Source organism: Trifolium pratense, linkage group LG2 (assembly GCF_020283565.1).
Source record: "Trifolium pratense cultivar HEN17-A07 linkage group LG2, ARS_RC_1.1, whole genome shotgun sequence".
In the NCBI taxonomy this organism is placed as follows: Eukaryota; Viridiplantae; Streptophyta; class Magnoliopsida; order Fabales; family Fabaceae; genus Trifolium; species Trifolium pratense.
This window is the reverse complement of record NC_060060.1, coordinates 63276101-63294201: the sequence shown is the minus strand read 5'-3', so window position 1 is coordinate 63294201 and position 18101 is coordinate 63276101. Positions and strand designations below refer to the sequence as shown.

The window sequence follows — 18101 nt, the reverse complement described above, 5'->3', positions numbered from 1 at the left end:
CAATACGACGCTCACCATCGTCGTCTTCCTCTTTCAATTCTTCTTCGACATTTTTCGCAACCCTCATCATTTGCATCCTTGATGAAGGATTCAGCATTCTTACCCTTCGCCGGATCTGAGCCTTCAACCCACTCATGAAATATCCCAGGTATTGTTCCTCTAGGAGATGCCCAACTTGTGAAGAAAGAAGCTCAAAGGCTTCAACATAGTCCTATACACTCCCTGTTTGTTTCAGCGCTGATAATTCTTCGAATGGATTCTCCAATCTCCTACCCCCGTACCTCGCAATCAACGCCTTCTTCAATTTAATCCATGACAAATCATCCTCTGTTTCAAGCAGCAAATTAAACCAATGAATCGTAGATCCCTCCATGCTTAGTCGAGCTAACTTCACCTTCATCTCTTCTGTGGTGTTCTGAACATCAAAATAGATCTCTGCGCGTGTGATCCACGCTACATGATCTTCTCCTTCAAACATCGGAAGTTTAACCTTCTTCCCAGCCAAACGAGATTCACTCAGTTCGTTTGCAAACGATCCTTCACTCTCCAGCGCCGATGACGCCGTAGTTCTCTTGCCCAATTGATTGCTCAACTCAGTCATCACCCTACTCTGTTGTTGCATCTGCTCAACTAGGGATTTCAAAGTAGCTTGAACTTCTCCCATCTGATTTTCCAACGCATCAACACGATCTCCCATTTTTGGAACGGAAGCTGTCTTTGGCATCTAAGGTATGTGTATTTATGGGTATTGATCCGGTAGGTCGGACCACTTGATGGGTGTGTGTATGAAATTATCAGTGTAATAATGAGATATATGATATATATGGAAGGAATAATAATTTTATTAATGGAAAAGATGTTTAAGTAGTACAAAACGATAAATGGAAGAAACGAAAAAGAATCTGTTAGTACACTGTTAACAGCTAAGAGCGATGAATGCTCCCCAAGTCACAGACAGAGTGACCCCACCAAAATAACTACTTTCCAGAATATCTTATTCTTTCTCTGACACCTCATTATATAGAAATCATTTTCACATAACTCATGTACTATCCTGCCACGTCATTATTCTCATTTCCTTTAACTTTCTTTCTTGTATAAACTTGCCAGACTCTTGGCTTGGGCTGCGACTCCAAGCCCAAAGTGATATCCACATTTCTATCATGCTAAAACAATCAAACAATAGGTTTTGCACAATAACTATCTTTGAAGGAAGAAAAAGCCCACAGATCATCGTATAACATCTCATATCTCTAAGATAGCTTTCCCATCGTGAGCTCCATTCAAATAAAAAAAGAGAAAGTTTTTCGTTCTTCAATATACAGTGGAAAATTCATAACAAAAATTCCAATCCTCGTGTTAAATGACAGAGCAGAAGTCAAATAACCAGAGGACGGGGAATACCTGTTCTTGTATAGCCTGCATCTGCATGTAGTGCTTTGACATTTTTTTGTGAGCCTGAAAAAGAATTGATAAATTGATCTATATTATCGAGGAAAAACATTACATCATGAATATTAGTCATAAACCCATGAGAATGAGATACTGTTTGGTTTTTGTAGTTTGCTTTCTTAAATGAATAAATTGAAGGTGTGAAAATACAAGAAGGGGGGGTTGAATTGTGTTTTAGCTAAGTTAAAACTTTTTCAAAGTTCTTAACTCAACTAAGTTCGCAGCGGATAAAAGCACAACAATAATCAAGATCAGAGAGAGAGAAAAGCACACAACAAATTTATACTGGTTCCTCTCACAAAACGAGAGTAGTCCAGTCCCCTTGCACTTCCAAGGGATTTCACTATAATCACACAAGATTACAATTGCTCAAGTACACAGCAAGAGACTTCACCACAATGCTCAAGCACACAGCAAGAGACTTCTCAAACTAAAGTAAAGTAAATCAGATTGAGAGTTAATACAAAACTCTTAAAAGAACCTTAATAACAAATACAATGAGTACAGAAAAAAATACTTCAAACTATTTTGAGTAAAACTGAGATTCAAGGTTCAGAGGATAAGAGCTTGTATTAGCAGTTGACAGATCAATGAGCGTGCGCGTATGTATATCTTCAAAATAGATGTGAAGATGTATATATATAATCCAATATGACGCTCCAGTAAAGAATGTGACCGTTGTACAAGAATCAAATTGCACAGCTAACGTTATCTTTGCAGTCTGAGATGAAAGCAACGTTTGCAGACCAAAGTGGTAGTGAGGTTTCACTACTTTGTCACGACAGAAGGTGTTTATACCAAACAGAGTAACTTTCACAGTTTGACTTCTGAGCTACGCAAGAGTGGAATAAGGTTAAATAGCTTGTTTCACAGTTAAATAGCTTGAGTAAGGTCCTTGTAACTTGGTTCCAACGTTCTCTGATTTAGCTGACAAGAAAGTGACTTCTCAGGCACACAGTTGATGGTAATCTTCTGAAGTCATGTTGCTTCTGAAGGACTATCTATCAGAGGCAGAGAGATCAGAGTGTAATTGCCTTGCATCTGATTCTCCTTCTGAACTGTTCTGGCACTTTCAGAGCTTCGTTATGTCAGAGGATACTTATAACGGTCCTGCACATTGGATTGAAAAATTAGTACTACCAATTGTTCATTTAATACTTATTGTTATCATCAAAACTTTATAGATTAAAAATCTTGGGGCTTTAGAACCAATTTTGTTCCAACATAAATGGCTACAAACATAATTGTTTAACCAATATAAATAATGTTGAAAATTGAATGATAACATTTATGATGCAAATTCTATAAAGCAGATTAAGTACTCTCATTACCCCCTTTATGTTGATGTTTATTCGTTAAGCCCCATTACAAGGGAAAATTAATTTTGCATATGTACAACAGAATTTCATCAATGGTGGCACCGCCGAATTGACTACTTGACTGATAAATTTGCTATATAGCCCTATTGGTTGAGGTTTCACAAAAGCTGAATCATATTGCAAATTTAGGTTAGGGTTGCAATTGCATCCTAAAGAAATGTTAAGTAATTAAGAAAGAAAGTCATTACAGTCCAACAAAATTATTACTTAACCCAGACCCAAAATGCTGATGAAGAGCAAAAATAAACTAGCCTTTGGCAACATACCTTGGAGAAAACTTCAACAAGGGAAGTCTTCTCATGGAAAGTGTGCATGGATAATCTTTCAGCATTTCTTGTCTCCTCTCGAGCTAACTTCTTTTCCTCTAAAGCCCTCTTCATGCAAGATAAAAAAAAAAAGCAAAGTTAAGTGGGTGGTAGAAGTAGGAAAAACACTCTAGATCACTGTACAGTCTACATGGAAAGAACGTTCTAAAATAACGTACTTTCAATTTAATTCCTACAATTTCTTTTCGATTCAACTCTCTCACACTTAAAAACATCTTCAAAAGAACTTTCTAAAATAAGAATGTGGTTTTAGTTCATCTGAACTGCAATAAAAAAATTGTGGTTAAAATAAATTTTAAACCGCTAGTTTCCACTTACTTTCAATTTAATTCCTACAATTTCTTTTCTTTTCAATTCAACTCTCACACTTAAAAACATCTTCAAAATAGTCTCCACCACCACTTTTCATTGAGTAAAAAAGAGCAATTGTTTAAAACTATCACTGTGTTAGCTGAGAACGTATTAAGTTTGATTTTGCGAACAATAGAATAGACTAAAATACAACATTAAATTTTTCATTGGCAACTGATTTATGAGGAATGGAGATAATGAACTGAAAAGGATACCTGTACTTTGTCAGGTGATTGGACAATCTTTGATCGTAGATTTCCATTCTCTTTAACATTTTGTACCAGTCTAAATTCAGCACCAGAAATCTGGGCCGAGAAAAGGAAATAGAAATTAGAATTACCAACAAATATTATAATCTATCATCAAATACCCGCAAAGCTGCAAAGGAACTAACATTTACTAGGAACTAATCAGATTAAGCTTTAATTACCGATGGTTATAAACAAAAAATGAACAAAAGGAACCTTCCAAAAATGCATCCTGCTATACATGTTCAAGTTACAAAAACAACTAGAGGTTCAATGTCCTAATCCTAACATCAATTGTTCATAGAAACCTATGCATCAATTGGCTTTTCTTCTATATACTGTTCAAAAAACCCATAAATCAAGAATATTATGTAATTCATTATGTTAACTAAGCTTCAATTATTGTTCAAAGCATATTATGATTGTGATCTATCAAATGAAAACCTCACCTTATCATCCATTTCCACAGTTTTCTCTTTCAACTTCTTTAAAGTAGTCCTCAGAGACATATGTTTGTTGTTCAGGTTTGCGATAGTTTGACGTAGCTCTTTCACTTTTGCATCTACTTCCTGAACAGAAGGCATCTCCCTTTCCCTGGATTCTTTGATTTCAGCAAACGCCGGTTTCAACTATAACAACGGAATCAAACTCAATTTATCACTACACATACAATTGGCAATCCAAAAAGAATGAAGATGTTCGGCCAAGTAATATTAATAGTTTCACTGAGTTATATCTTATCGACGATTATGCATACCTCTTTGACTTATCGACCGAGTAATATTAATATTTTCACTGAGTTATATCTTATCGACGATTATGCATACCTCTTTGACTTATCGACTTAGTAATATTAATATTTTCACTGAGTTATATCTTATCGACGTTTACGATCTTATTATTATTTTTCTATTAGTGTTTATTTTGAAGTTTTAGTCTTTTTTTAGTGAAATGGATCCCAATAATTGTAACACCCAAACCCCATATTTTAACACATGAAAACTAATAATTTGAAAATTGGGTCGTTACAATAATCATTTCAACACCTAAAATTCTTCTAGTTATCCCAACAATTATTTAAATAAATTTTGTTTTTATTACAAAAAACTAAAAAATAAATTGTTAAGTGTTTATTATTTTAATTTAATTTTAATCGATAATTGTAATTTTATGGAATCAAAAAAAAAAAATATAAATATAAATTTAAATAAGAATATGAAAAAAAAGTGGTGGGGTAGAGTGTTGAATGAAAAACTATTGGAAAGGGTAAAAGTTGAATGAGTGTTGAATTATTAGATGGAAGAAAAATAAAATGATGTGGAGTGTTGAAAATTTAAAAGGTTGGTGTTGAATGTTGAAACCATTGTAAATTGTCTATTAAAGAAGGAAATCCATAATCTTCACAACAAGAGTAGATCAAATCTTACCGTAGATTTCAAAATTAAAAATTAAAAATCAAAATTAAAATAAATATTAATTAAAACAAACATATATCAATTTTGATTTTTAAATGATCGAGTCATTTTGACTATATGCACTATTCACATATCTTGTTTTGATTTTATTTTTCTACTAATAAATAAAAATAAATATTAACATATAAGATGTTGTTGGATTCATCTCGATGAGTATTTTCAAAATATCATATTTTTATAATTTTTACTATTATACAATTAAAAATATTAATCGGCAAAGTTATGCATTGACATGCATGACACAGTCAACTGACTCACTTATTTTGGAGGGGAATAAACTATAAACAATTTTATTGAGTAAACAGTCACATTAGTCTCTGAAAGTGTCATTCGCTATCAAATAAGTCCTTGAAAGAACGAAAAATAAAAAAAAACTCCCCGATTGTTAATTCCATTAGTCAATTTAGTCCAAAACGTTAAAGATCTGTTAACTTGTGATGATGTGTCTTATAATATGCTGATGTGACACTCTGACTAGGATGTTTTAATGATTTGTTGAATTTTTTTTAGTACACTTGGTGTAACACCCAAACCCATTATTTATATATTTCTACCTTTAGTAAAAATCTTTTTCAAAATACGCAACGGAAAATCACATTTAATTTATTGAATATTGGTTCGAGTATTACACTCCTCTATCAAAATAATACTAATGTAATTAATTAGTAAAAACAGTGTTTATACAAAATAATCATTTCTCAAAATGTATAGTCTTACAAATAAATATCGAAAGTCATAAAGACCCTATAGTCTAAATACAACCCTTTCCCGTGTCACAATCAGAGCGGAGCTTCATCGACGACTCGACATCGAATACCACAAAATCCTGAAAAATCTGGACCCCCAACGATCCAGCACATAACACATAAAAGAGAGTTAGATAACATACTCAAAATATAAGTGTAAGTAAATGGTACTTAAACACTTCTTCATAAAGACATGCATAATCATACATTATACATATACACCACCATCATTCATGCATATTCATATATCATGCATATTCTTCATCTATCACATAATCGATCATCCACAATTATACACCAAACATATAGTTTCACGTCGTCTCGGACAATACCAAAACATCAACAAATACACATAACTCAATTACAAATAGGAATACACATAAAGTTCCTAATGTAATCTAACACCACAAATACACGGTTCAGATTATGGTCATGACGGACCCTGCGTTGTTCATTTTATAGTCATGACGGACTCTGCTCCTCACATACGGATTAACAATCAACATTTACCAAGTACGTGTCAAACATTATTTATCATAAAATGCACACATAATCCCTAATGCAATCTAATGCTTCACATTCATGCTATGTCCTCTAGACACCTCTAATGCATGTGGTACCATCTTCTTTATTAGAGTATCTCACCTCTAATATCCTTCTTTATCGGATAAATATAATCCGACATCCTTCTTTATTGGAATATCCAATATCACATATATTCATGAATGCATGTATATGTTTTTCATGAATTCACTCACAATCATTTTAATTAGCATTAAGCTCTTCCTTTACTAATGTGGAACACTATCCAACATTACTTCTTTATTAAGATAACACTATACCTTAATATACGTCTTTATTAGAATAATATAATTCTAATATCCTTCTTTATTAAGTTGATTAACACCTTAATATACTTCATTTATACTTCATACATGATTAACAATCATTATAAGCATCAACAAGCATTAACAAGCATCAACAATCATCAACAAGCATCAACAATCATGTAAGAATAAGACACTGATTGAAAATACATGCAAAGGAAGACAGCAGATGAAAATCTGGTGAAATCTGCAACATTTTCGCCTGGGGCGAAACTAATTTCGCCTGGGGCGAAATTCTACTGGTTGCCCACTGCCCTAATTTCGCCTGGGGCGAAATATATTTCGCCTGGGGCGAATTCTCTGCAGAATGGACTGGTTCTCACACAGACAAATTGTGCAGGATTTCTGCAGGACAGCCTCTCATTGCAACGATCATAACTTGGGCTACGAAAGTCCAATGGAGACGCACATATACTCGTTGGAAAGCTAACAAACAGGGCTACAACTTTTATGTTGGCCACTAAAATCAGTTCACAACGAAAAGAGGTAAAAAATGCACGTAAAGGTTCAGACTTCATAGATAACAATTTTCTACATTTCTCATTTCAAACTCTAAACTCTCAAGACTCTCACATAAACCATTTTTCATGTTATAAACCCCAAATAAGTTTATATTCAAGTGCAACAAGCATATCTAAACACAAAAGGACAGTTCATTTATCAGATCTACATCATAAACATCGAAAAAGTAAAGATTGAACACTTTTTCATCAAAACTCTCAAGAACACAAAGTTCTTGAGTTTAATCTTTCATAAACTCGTTTTAACCATTATTTCCGTTCATTAATCATGTTACAAGCATGTTAAACATATCAAGAACCTTAGGAACGATTTCCATCAAGAAAATCCATTCCAAGCTAAAACGAAAATGGGGTGGAGGAAGTTCGGGTGAGGAGAAATCGACATTCTCCCCTTCCTCGAGTCACCCACGAATATGGAATCTACTCTCTTACCTGGATTCGAAGAAAACTCGATGAATGATCTTGAATCCCTAGCTCTCCCTTGCCCTAGCTCCTCAAGCTCTCTCCTCCTCTCTCAAGAACACAAAAGACATGAGAAATGAATTTCTCTCTCTCTTCCTTGCTTCATGGCCATAAGGGCGCCACACACACACCTCACAAGGCCCATTGGGCCTCAAGCCCAATTGGCTTGGCCCAATTACACGTTAACTCACTCTACTCGCCTAATAACTAAAGTACTCGATAAATAACTCAAGTTATTAACTTAATTAAAATGCCACGTTAAATAAAATATTTTAACACATAAAAATAACAATATAAAAATTGGGTCGTTACAACTCTCCCCCACTTAGAAGATTTTCGCCCTCGAAAATTACGCGACTAAAACAACTCCGGATAACTCCTGTATCCGACCCTCCAACGAAACGCTCAAAACGCTACACATTACCAAGTATGACAAAATTAGTTTATCCCATCCAACACAATTTTTGTCCATTTATCAACAAGAGATCAAGGACGGCCAGTTCCTCAATTTGTCGATAGATAGTCAACAATCATGATATCGGCATAAACCATTCTTATCAAACCGCTAAAATTCCCACTCCGCACGAAACATCCATAGACTCACATTCTACGACCTCACAACGTTACCCTAAAATAGGTACAACCAATCGAACACACTCCGAAAGGTACTCCCGTGGAATACTCCACAACTCCACAAATCCTATAAGTCTCTGATTCCCTCATGAATCACTCAACCGTGGTACACCACTTATTCATATTCGAACCTTATTCCAACATATCACTCGATAATTCAATTCCAACAATCACTCGATGACCAACATTCTCAAACTTTATTGACACATGTTAAAAACTACCGTCTCTAACCGTCAAATTCCTTTTCTCACATATCTTCAATCATTGAGTCGAATCCCAACACGACTATTCCGTTCCCAAGTAATCTCTCAACCAACATTTGCATTCCTTAACGCAACATTTTCCAATACCACTTCTCTTTAATACATTCGATCCCAAAATCAAACTCTTGAATTAAATCCACAAAGCTCCAAATACTCGTCATACGATCTAACTCTATCCATTAAATTCTAATATAAGGTACAAGGTCTTCCAATATCAACTCTTTGTCTACTCCCAACATGACATTTCTAGAAAATTTCTAAAAATTCTCGTCCAAAATACATTTTAAGTTATGCACCAAATCACTACCGTTCCATCATCCATGATGAAACAATTTAAAATCCTTTACTTCATTGTCACCGATTACGACCATACTACATCAACATCCACGATGCATCTAACAAAACTAGTCTCTACCGACTCTTCCATTCCACAAATCCAAATTCCTTAACAAATACTTACTCACTCTTATCTTTTGGGCACTACAAAATGCTCTCCGACACTTACTTTGGGCATCGCCTTCAACTCCTTACTATACGTGCTCAAACACAACATCTACTCACATGTGCGGTAATCCTTTTCGCAACTCTCACCTAGCACAAGTCACTTCCAACATGACTTCATACTACTCATTCTCAACACGTTCTCCAACGGCTAACTTCCTTATTCTTCATCATTCAAAATGATACCTCTCATTTAGCTTCATCTCCACTTCTAGGATCTCATTCAACTTCGACACAAATTGCCCTGTCATTATCCAAATCCAATCACTCTTCGACAAGCCTCTCACAAAATCTTTCGAATAAACTCGACTACTCATACAATCCTCACTTCCAACGATTCAACAAACATACCAAACCTATTATGATATTTCTCAATTCCATTCTCATTTACTTTAAAACCTACTTCCCTTCATCGATTAATTAACACCAACGGTTCACTAATCTTCACATCTCTTTCTCTAAGCTTCTCAAAGTTAGGAAATTAAAACAACACAAGAAAAATGAACATTGCAACGCAATAATCCATATTCACATTTATTCTAGTCCTAACAAACACAAGAAGACAAGAAACTCACATCCAATCAACTTAGGACACGACATCAACAAAATAAAATTCTTGTCTGGCTCCCTCGCTTAGCAAAAGCTAGCGAGTTCCCGGCGAGACAAGTCAAAAACATTCACAGGATATAGCAAGACTTAGCGAGACTCAGCGAGGTTCATTCTTCGCCTAGCGAGCACATCCAAAAATCTGGGTGCTCTGCTACGGTTTTGAACTTACGCTCACTAAACTCTCGTTTTCTCGACCCACTAATCCACAAAATCCAAAACATCAAGCATATAACATCATTATAGACTTGAAAGCACAATTAGAATCATGCATCACAATTACAACATAGGATTATGAGATCTTCATGTTTTTACTCATAAAACGCATAGCAATTCAAATGCCTAGTAATCATCTAGCACATGTTATAAACAAACATATAACAAACACATACCAGGACACATTAATATCCTACTCTTCTCACCATTTTGAAAATTAATTTTCACTCACCCAAAAGAAAATAACTCTATATTTTCATCAAAATCTTCAAGAAATAATATTAGTTTTTAAAATTATTTCAAATCATTACCACATGCAGTTTTATATCATGCCGGATCGTCTCATGCCGGATCGTCACATGCAGTTTTACATCATGCCGGATCATCAACAATTAGCAAATAAGCATCAATCCATCAAGTTTAAACTACAAAAAGGTTAAACTCTACGCATATACAACTATTATAAACATAGAAGTATAGCACTCACACCATTACTCAACAAAACAATGGATCTATTAATCCAATTCACACCACTCATAGTTCCTAAATGAACAACATGAATGATTTCACAAAACTGTTGGAACAAAATTGATTTGAAAATGTTTGCCCCTAAATCTATAAAGGTTTTGATGATAACAAAGTATTAATTAACAATTGAATGGACTAAAAATTTACTTTAAGTGCGCAGATATAAGCATCATATAAGCTCTGAGTGAAGTTCAGAGGATGTGAATTCAGAAGTTCAAGCGCTCAGAAGATGTTGGACTTCAGAGGTTACAACGTTCAGAGGATGAAGACTTCAGAACTTCTTGTCTGTCTACAAGCTTCATCAAACTCTGAAGATCTCTTTGAAAGATGTGAAGATTCTCTTTACTAGTCAACTCTTCTACCAATGAAGAAAAGGACCTTTCAAGCCTGATCAGTTCAGCTACCTCTGTTTTGTCTGTCCTATCTTGAGAACGTGGGTCTTCAGTTTTGTTAGCTGAATAAGGAAAGTCCACTCTGCAGTAGTCAAAGTACCTGAAACTCTTTCTTAGTTTTGGATACAATCAAACTGCATCAAGACAGGCTGCTTGAAGACAAAAGATTATCAACTCCAACGGCTCTTTTTGCAACGACTCCTTTCTAGTGGTATATATACTAGAAGATTCAGCTACAACAAAATATACAATTATCAAGAATTGAACGTGCGCTGAACAAACTCTGAACTCTGTGTATACAAGCTCTGAACCTCTCATTAAGTGTTTTTGCACTTTAGCCAAATACTTTGTACTATCTGTATTTGCTCTCTTTAGGTTCATCTAAGAGCTCATGTATATTTTTATATACTTTACTTTTACTTGAGGAAACTTAAGCTTGTGTGCTTAAGTGTGAAACTTAAGCTTGTGTGCTTAAGTGTGAAGTCTTAAGCTTGTGTGCTTGAGCATTGTTGAGAAGTCTCTTGCTTGTGTGCTTGAGCAGGTGTAATCTTGTGTGATTATAGTGAACTCCCTTGGAAGTGCAAGGGGACTGGACTACTCTCGTTTTGTGAGAGGAACCAGTATAAATTGCTTGTGTGATCTCTCTCTCTCTCTTGTTATTATTTGTGTTATTTATCCGCTGCGAACGTAGTTGAGTTAAGAACTTGAAAAAGTTTTAACTTAGCTAAAACACAATTCAACCCCCCCCTTCTTGTGTTTTCACACCTTCAATTGGCATCAGAGCACCTGGTCTGTTACTTTCACTTAACAGTGAGACAGTAAAGATCTTGTGAGAACACTATGTCTGGAGGAGACGATAGTAGCACTAGAACCGGTGAGGTCAGTGGTGCTGGTGGTGGTCCTAGAAATGCTTTTGGTTATGACTACTTAAGTAATGAATCACATGAACATAGTGGCAACAGAAAAGCCCCTATATTCAATGGTGATGCTTCATTATTTGAGTGGTGGAAAGAGAGATTGTATAGCAATATTACTGCTATTGATCATGAGTTGTGGGATTTGGTTGAGTTGGGAGTAACTTTTGAAAACTTAAATGAACATGGAAGATTGTCCATTGAGCATAGAAAGTTACTCACACCAGCTAACTTAAAAACCTACACTAAGCATCATAGAGTAAAGGACATTGTTGTTGGTGCTATTAGACATGAAGATTATGTCAGAATAGAGGACAAGTCTACTGCTAAATCTATCTTTGATTCTATGTGTGCTACCTATGATGGTAATGAAAAGGTTCAAGAGGCTAAAGCTAGTCTTTTGATAAGGCAATATGAACTATTCACTATGCAACAAGATGAAAACATTGAGACTATGTTTACAAGGTTTCAAATCCTTGTATCTGGTCTTAAAGCTCTCAAAAGAAGTTATTCCACCTATGATCATGTTCAGAAGATTCTGAGAAGTCTTCCTATTGCTTGGAGACCCAAGGTCACTGCAATAGAGGAAGCTCAAAATCTCAAGACTCTGAGTCTTGAAGCTCTGATAAGCAATCTCAGAAGCCATGAGATGGTTCTGGATGCTGACTCAGAAACTAAGAAGAAGTCCAAGTCAGTGGCTTTACAGTCAACTAAGACTACTTCTAAGGCTCTTAAGACTCAGCTTCTTGATATTGAAGAAGAATCTTCTGCTGATGGTCAAGAGGATGAGATGAATGAGGATGAGTTTGCTTTATTCACCAAGTTTCAGCAATGGAACAGATTTAACAAAAGAAATTTCAGAGGAGGTAACAGCTCCAGAAATTTTGTCAGCAAAAAGGATGATCAGAAGAACTGCTTCAACTGTAAGAAGCCAGGACACTTTATTGCTGACTGTCCAGAAATGTCTGCTAAAGACAAAAGCAAAAGATACAGCTCAAAGAAGCAACAATTCAAGAGTAAATTGAGAAAGAGTCTGATGGCTACCTTTGAAGAGCTATCATCTGAGGAAGAAGTTGAGGAAGAAGAAGAAGCAAATCTAGCCCTGATGGCTTCAGCTGACTCAGATGCAAACTCAGACGATGAATCAGAATCAGAATCAGATTCTGAAGTAACTGATGAGGTATTTTCTGACTGCTCTAAATCTCAACTTATAACAGCACTTAACAAGGTCATTGAGAAACATCTCAGAGTGTTAAGTAAACAAAAAGTTTTACAAGAAAAGCTTAACACTCTGACTGAACAAGCAGAACATTTTCAAGGTCTATATCAAGAAACTCTGAATAGAGTAAATGACTTTGAAAAGGGTTGTGCTGTTTGTCACAAACCTATTGATGAGCAGGAAATAGCTCTTCAACAGTTTGTGCATCTCAACCTTGGTAAGAGCAAAGCTGCTAATCTTGTTTATAATTTCATGAGACATAGAGGAGAGGGACTTGGCTATGAATATGGTAGAACATATTCAAAGCTAAAGACCTATCCCAAAAAGGTTGGAAAATCTTGGGTTTACTATGTTGTACCTCAGAGTGAAGAAGGAAAGAAATTTGGTACTCTGGAAGATGAGGACAATAATCTGAGAGATTTGGGAAATGACAACTCAGAGGAACCAAGTTCCTCAGGATCTGGGAAGAAAAGCTCAGAAGATAAAAGCTATTCAGAACTTGACAGTATTAGTTCAGATGTTCTGAAAGTTTCAAAATCTGAGGCTTCAACTTCTGGAACCAGAGGAATTCTTGTTCATGAGAAAAGTCAACCTAAGGGCTCAGAAATTCTTAAAAGAAAGTCAAACCTCAAACCTCAGAGGCAACATAAGACTAAGGTTATTTATGATTCTAGAGTCAGTAAATATAACCAGTCAAATCAATGGACTGGTGATAAATACAAACTCTGGAAGCATAAACAATCCAAGTCCTGGAATAATAACAGAACTCAAACTAAGAAACATTTTCAAAAGAGTTATTATTCCAAACCAAAATCTTTCTCTCACACTCAACAACACAGTAAACATTTGTGGACTAACAAGCGTGGACCCAGAAGATGGGTACCAAAAGTTGAAATTATGTATCATTCAGATTTACCAACTAGGAAAGGATATGTCCTACCTAGAGTATGGAAACAAGTCCTATGCAAAGGAAGAAGGGCTTATGTCCTAGACCAATGGCTGACAAGTTCTCAAGTTAACAATCAGAACTTGATAAATGAAGAGGAAGAATATTGGGATGACTTTATCATTAACTGTGATAAAGAGTTCCATCTTAGTGATTAAAGTTGTTTCTCATACAGCCTGCTACTCAAAGAAATATCATGAAACACTCATGGTATCTGGATAGTGGGTGTTCAAGGCACATGACTAGTGACAAACAACTGTTTTCCAAGCTAACCATGAAAGAAGGAGGTTCTGTTGGCTTTGGAGGAAATCAGAAAGGAAAGATAATAGGTACAGGTACAGTAGGTAATTCTTCCCTATCTATTAATGATGTTTGGTTAGTTGATGGACTTAAGCATAATCTATTGAGCATAAGTCAATTTTGTGACAATGGTTATGTAGTCATTTTTAATAAGGAATCATGTACTGTAACCAAACAATCTGATAACTCCATTATATTCAAAGGTCTTAGAAAGAACAATGTTTATAAAATTAATCTTTCTGATTTGAATGAACAAAAAGTGATGTGTCTTTTGACCTTGAGTGAAGAAAAATGGATCTGGCATAAGAGGTTAGGCCATGCTAACTGGAGGTTAATCTCTAAGCTTAGCAAGCTTGACCTTGTCAGAGGTTTACCTAAAATCAAATATCACTCAAATACACTTTGTGGTTCATGTCAAAAAGGAAAGATTACAAAATCTTCTTTTAAACCTAAGAACATTGTTTCTACCACAAGACCATTGGAACTTCTTCACATTGATCTTTTTGGACCAGTTAACACTGCTTCTATCAATGGAAAGAAGTATGGATTAGTAATTGTTGATGATTACAGTAGATGGACTTGGGTAAAATTCCTTAGAACAAAGGATGAAGCTTATGATGAGTTTAGCATCTTCTGCAAACAAATTCAAAATGAAAAAGGCTACACTATTTTAAAAGTTAGAAGTGATCATGGTGGAGAATTTGAAAATGAACCTTTTGAAAACTTTTGTGAAAAATATGGCATTCTGCATGAATTCTCTTCTCCTAGAACGCCTCAACAAAATGGGGTTGTAGAAAGGAAGAATAGAACTCTGCAAGAAATGGCCAGAACCATGATGCATGAAACAAATGTAGCAAAGTTTCTGTGGGCAGAAGCTGTAAACACAGCATGTTATGTTCAAAATAGAATCTATATCAGATCTAAGTTGAACAAAACTGCTTATGAATTGTTCAAAGGAAGAAAACCTGACATTTCTTATTTTCATCAGTTTGGATGTACATGTTATATCTTGAACAACAAAGTCCATCTAAAGAAATTTGATGCTAGAGGTTATAAGGGTATTTTTATAGGATACTCTGAACGCTCAAAAGCATACAGACTGTATATTTCTGAAACACACACTGTGGAAGAAAGTATGCATGTCAAATTTGATGACAAAGAGCCTGACCAAGTGTCAGAGCTTGTGGAAGGTTTGTCTAGATTTCAGGTATCAGAGGATCAATATTCAGATATTCCAAACTACTCAGAACATCCATTTTCTGAAGAACCTCTGAATACAACAGTTCCTACAGACTCTGTACAACAAAGAACTGAAGCAACTGCTGAACCTGATGTTGATGAGTCTGAAGATGATGAGCCTCCAAGAAATACCTTCAAATACAAATCATCACATCCAGAGGAACTGATCTTAGGCAACAAGGATAGTCCAAGGAAGACAAGATCTCAACTGAGAAATGAGGAATCATTAGTTGGTCTTATCTCAATGATGGAACCATCAAAGATTGATGAAGCTCTGAAAGATGATGCTTGGATTGTAGCAATGCAAGAAGAGCTGAATCAATTTCAAAGGAATGATGTGTGGACTCTAGTGCCTAAGCCTTCACACAAGAACATTATTGGAACAAAATGGGTATTCAGAAACAAGCTGAATGAACAAGGTGAAGTGGTAAGAAACAAGGCTAGATTGGTTGCACAAGGTTATAGTCAACAAGAGGGGATTGACTATACTGAAACCTTTGCACCAGTTGCTAGACTTGAAGCAATCAGGTTACTTCTATCTTATGCTGTTAATCATGGAATAACCTTGTATCAGATGGATGTTAAAAGTGCCTTCTTAAATGGTTTCATTTCTGAAGAAGTGTATGTTAAGCAACCTCCTGGTTTTGAAGATGTCTCAAACCCAGAACATGTTTTTAAACTGAAGAAATCACTGTATGGTCTGAAACAAGCTCCAAGAGCTTGGTATGATAGACTCAGTAATTTCCTTCTTGAAAAAGGTTTTGAAAAAGGAAAGGTTGACTGCACACTCTTTAGAAGAATAACCAAAGAAGACATTTTAATCATTCAAATTTATGTTGATGATATTATTTTTGGTTCAACTAATGCTGCTTTGTGCAAGAATTTTTCTAAGATAATGCAGGATGAATTTGAAATGAGCATGATGGGAGAGTTGAAGTTCTTTCTTGGAATTCAAATCAATCAGAAGAAGGAAGGAACTTATGTTCATCAATCAAAATACACTAAAGAACTTCTGAAGAAATTCAATCTAGATGACTGCAAGATAATGAATACTCCTATGCATCCAACTACCAACATGGGCAAGTCAGATGATGAAGGAAAGGTAGATCAAAAGGTCTACAGAGGTATGATTGGTTCCTTACTCTATCTGACAGCCTCTAGACCAGATATTTTATTCAGTGTATGCTTATGTGCAAGATTCCAGTCAGATCCTAGAGAATCTCATCTTACAGCTGTAAAGAGAATCTTCAGGTATCTGAAAGGAACAACTAATCTTGGACTTCTCTATAAGAAATCCAATGATTATGCGCTAAATGGATTCTGTGATGCTGACTATGCTGGAGATAAAATTGAAAGAAAATCCACAAGTGGCAATTGTCAATTTGTTGGTGAAAACCTTATCTCCTGGGCTAGTAAGAGACAAACTACTATAGCTTTGTCTACAGCAGAAGCAGAATACATTTCAGCAGCTAAGTGTTGTACACAACTACTCTGGCTAAAATATCAGTTAGAAGATTATCAGGTAAGCAGTAACAATATTCCTTTATATTGTGATAATACTGCAGCCATTCATTTATCTAAAAATCCTATTCTACACTCTAGAGCCAAACATATTGAAATTAAACACCATTTTATCAGAGATTATGTTCAGAGAGGCATTATAGATATCAAGTTTGTTGATACTGAAAATCAATGGGCTGATATATTTACTAAAGCTTTATCTGTTGAAAGATTTGATTTTATAAAGAAACATCTGAACATGTTTTCAATCTCTGAATGAAAAATTTTTTTTGGCAATTAAAGTGTAAGAGGTTATGTATATCAGAACTTATGATTCAGAACATCTGATACATAAGCTCTGAAGTACTTAACTCTGATAGAGAATTTTAAATAACTCAGAGGCTCTGAACTATTTAAGTGGGAAACGTTTAGTATTCACTGCTGAACAGTTGTCCATTAAAATAGCAGTTACCAAGTAAATTTCTGCACGTGGTCTACGTGTGTCAGGTAGTGGGTGGTTAATGATGATTTTTGGTATTCAACTTTCTGTCAATTAGCGTAACTTCCCAAATTTGCTATTTTCGTGTTAACTGTGTGCATTTAAATAAAACTTACACAATACACTTGCACACTATTCACTTTCACAACCTACACTTTCATATTCTCTCTAAACCTCCATCAAACTTTCTTTCTCTCTCGTTAGTTTTTCCAAACCTTACCCTAATCTCCAACAATGGCTGGTGCTTCGTCTTCTTCGTCAAAAAGGATTCCACCGTTTATATTTAAAAATCTTCAGATCGTTGGGAACGAGATGGAGTTTCCAGAATCTGAACTCACTTTTCTTTCAGAGAAGATGGTTGATTTCGACGGTCTACAAGCTAATGGGTTTGAAGTTAAAAAGTACTTTATCACTCAAGGTTGGGATAAGTACTTCGACATGCTTAACGGTCCTATCTACCCAGATTTGTTGAAGAAATTCTGGATGAAAGCAAAGGTG

General features: G+C 35.3%; 1 protein-coding gene across 1 annotated transcript in view; it reads right to left on the bottom strand.

Annotated features, from left to right (window-relative positions):
* Window positions 1-2936: 2936 nt before the first annotated feature.
* Window positions 2937-18101, bottom strand: part of LOC123905195 (kinetochore protein NUF2 homolog) — a 42490-nt gene continuing 27325 nt past the window's right edge. Inside the window, exons 2-4 of the mRNA XM_045954821.1 lie at window positions 4206-4385; window positions 3724-3813; window positions 2937-3205 (exon numbers count right to left, since the gene is read on the bottom strand). Coding sequence (XP_045810777.1) covers window positions 3035-3205; window positions 3724-3813; window positions 4206-4385 — 441 coding nt within the window. The 3' untranslated portion in view covers window positions 2937-3034. The remainder of the gene's footprint in view (window positions 3206-3723; window positions 3814-4205; window positions 4386-18101) is intronic.